This window comes from Penaeus monodon, chromosome 10 (assembly GCF_015228065.2).
Source record: "Penaeus monodon isolate SGIC_2016 chromosome 10, NSTDA_Pmon_1, whole genome shotgun sequence".
NCBI classification, from domain to species: domain Eukaryota; kingdom Metazoa; phylum Arthropoda; class Malacostraca; order Decapoda; family Penaeidae; genus Penaeus; species Penaeus monodon.
This window is the reverse complement of record NC_051395.1, coordinates 25,812,909-25,815,408: the sequence shown is the minus strand read 5'-3', so window position 1 is coordinate 25,815,408 and position 2,500 is coordinate 25,812,909. Positions and strand designations below refer to the sequence as shown.

The 2,500-nt window shown below is 42.9% G+C and overlaps 1 protein-coding gene across 1 annotated transcript in view; it reads left to right on the top strand.

Annotated features, from left to right (window-relative positions):
• Positions 1 to 2,500, top strand: part of LOC119577975 (solute carrier family 46 member 3-like) — a 3,297-nt gene that overhangs the window by 450 nt on the left and 347 nt on the right. Inside the window, exons 1-4 of the mRNA XM_037925674.1 lie at positions 1 to 640; positions 1,114 to 1,215; positions 1,641 to 1,778; positions 1,957 to 2,197. The exon at positions 1 to 640 is cut by the window's left edge and continues 450 nt beyond it. Of these exons, the coding sequence (XP_037781602.1) occupies positions 1 to 640; positions 1,114 to 1,215; positions 1,641 to 1,778; positions 1,957 to 2,197 (1,121 nt within the window). The remainder of the gene's footprint in view (positions 641 to 1,113; positions 1,216 to 1,640; positions 1,779 to 1,956; positions 2,198 to 2,500) is intronic.

Genomic DNA, 2,500 nt, shown 5'->3' with positions numbered 1-2,500 from the left:
GTGCAGCGTCTGGTGAATCAGTACAACGTGTACAGGCACATCGTGGAATACCTGCCGGCCCTCGTGGTGGTGCTGCTCCTGGGGGCGTGGAGCGACCGGCGCGGCCGCCGACTGCCTATTCTCGTGCCTGCGTTGGGGCAACTCCTGATGGGCCTCGGACTGGTGGCCAACTCCTACTGGTGGTCCCTTCCTCCCTCCTTCATCCTGCTGGCCTACTTCCCCGTGGGCTTGACCGGCGGCGCTATGGGGCTGTTCATGGGCATCTACGCCTACGTGAGCGCGACGTCTACTCGGGAAGCCCGCACAACACGCATGTCCGTCGTGGGTGTCATCCTATTCCTCGTGTCCCCGGCAGGCAAATACCTGGGTACCGTCATCTACGGCTGCGGCGGATACGTTGCTGTTTTCGGAGCCATGGCGATGCTGGATTTCCTCAGTGTCCTCTATGTCCTGGTGCGCCTCAAGGAGCATCCTGAAGGCGCCAGGGCCGAGACTTCAAGCAAGGCGGGCGTGTGCGAGGCCTTGTCCCCCGCCCACTTGAAAGTCGCGTTTCTGGCGGTGTGGCGGCCTCGCGAGGGACGCGCTCGGACCCATATCCTTGTGCACATTTTCATCGTCTGCGTCCAGGTGTTCAACTTCGGTGAGCGTGTCTTTGCTTTTTATTATCATCATTTTTGACTAAGGTACAGTTATTTTTACGAAACCACTAATATGAAACAACCCTTAAAATGAGAAATTCGATTTTATCTGACCTTATACATTAAATAATATCAACAAACAATATATGAACTATTTCCTAAAAAAAACTTTGATGGGCAAAAGGATAAACGTGAGGCAATTTCAGATCTTCCTTTTGTCTATCTCCAGGTCTTCCATAAAAATTACAGTTTATACAAAAGTTTCTTGAAAGAAAACGAGACAATAATTCTGATTTTTTTTCTGGATTTCATTTTCTTGTCCATTGTTTTATCTTTCAATGAGCCTTTTTGCGCAGGTTTGTTTCTACTACTTTCCCAACACATTAATTATTGCTTGTTTCCCTATGAATTTTATATATCATGTGCCACTTATCTTATATTTTTCATCGGCATTGTTTTTTACACAAACTTTCAGGTTTGATTAACTATGATTTCCTGTACACGCGCAAGAGGTTCTCCTGGGATTATAATGACTTTACTTTGTGGTCTATTGTGAGCATGCCACTCTCCTCTGCGGGTGAGTATTTATATTACATAGTCTTTTTGTGCGAGAATGTCGGGAAAAATGAATTCACTATATAATTTAGTGATAAGACTAGTAATGATAAGAATGTTATATGACAAAATGGGAAAGTTGTTGCTGTTAGTAAGGTTGATAATTATTACAGTTATCATCACCACAATCCTCATTATTACAATTATCTCATCATCACAGTCCTTATTATTACAGTCCTCTTTATCCTCATAACCACCATCACCCTAATCATTATCATCACAACCACCATCACCAAACCTCATTATCCTCACGACTAGCATCACCACAATCCTCATTATCCTCATAACCACCATCACAATCATAATCCTCACAACCATCACCCCAATCATTATCCTCACAACCACCATCACCACAATCCTCATTATCCTCACAAGCCCTTCCTGCAGGGACGATTGTGGTGATACCTCTCCTTAGCTACTATTTCCGGGTCGAGGATTCCATGCTAGGCTTTGCAGGGGGCGTGTCAGCTCTCTTCACGTACGTGCTAAGGGCCACCGCACCGGCGCCCTGGGTTTTTTACCTGTGTGAGTTTATTTTATGGAGGTTTTATTGGCGTTTATTTTTGTTCTTTCTTTCTTCATGTTGTGGTTGATAACACTAATAACGAATGGCAATACTAATGATCATAATTGTGATTGTAGTAACAATAATGATAACGGTAATAACTATAACAACAACAATAATAACAATAAACATCTTTAGCCACGGTTGTGAGTCTCCTCTCAAGCACAGTCTTGGTTGCCTCCCGGGCTGCTGTGTCCAAGTTAGTGGAGAAGACCGAACTAGGCGCTGTATTTGCTGTTCTCGCCGCTGCAGAGACTGTTACCCCTGTGCTTTCCTCCTTTGTGTACACCTACATATATAACGCCACACTGGATACATTTCCGGGTACCATTTACGTCGCAGCAGCCGTGGGTAGCGTTATCATCTGCTGCAGTTACGTGTGAGTATGTGGTGGATTAGTAGGTAGTACTTTTACGTGGTGTGGTTTGGTGTAATAGTGTAAATTTTGTTTAGATTATTGTAAGAATATTTTGTTTATGGTGAATTTTTGGGTGAAGAGTTTAATTCCCTGTTTTTAAGGCTAGTAATAGTTCTGATCAACAATATAATAGTACTATAATAGTAATATCATAATAATAGTTAGCGATAATATATTAAGATTAATAGTTGGTAATAGTTAAAACTATAATAGTAACAATTAGATATAGTTAGCAATACAGGATAATAGTTAACAATTTGATAG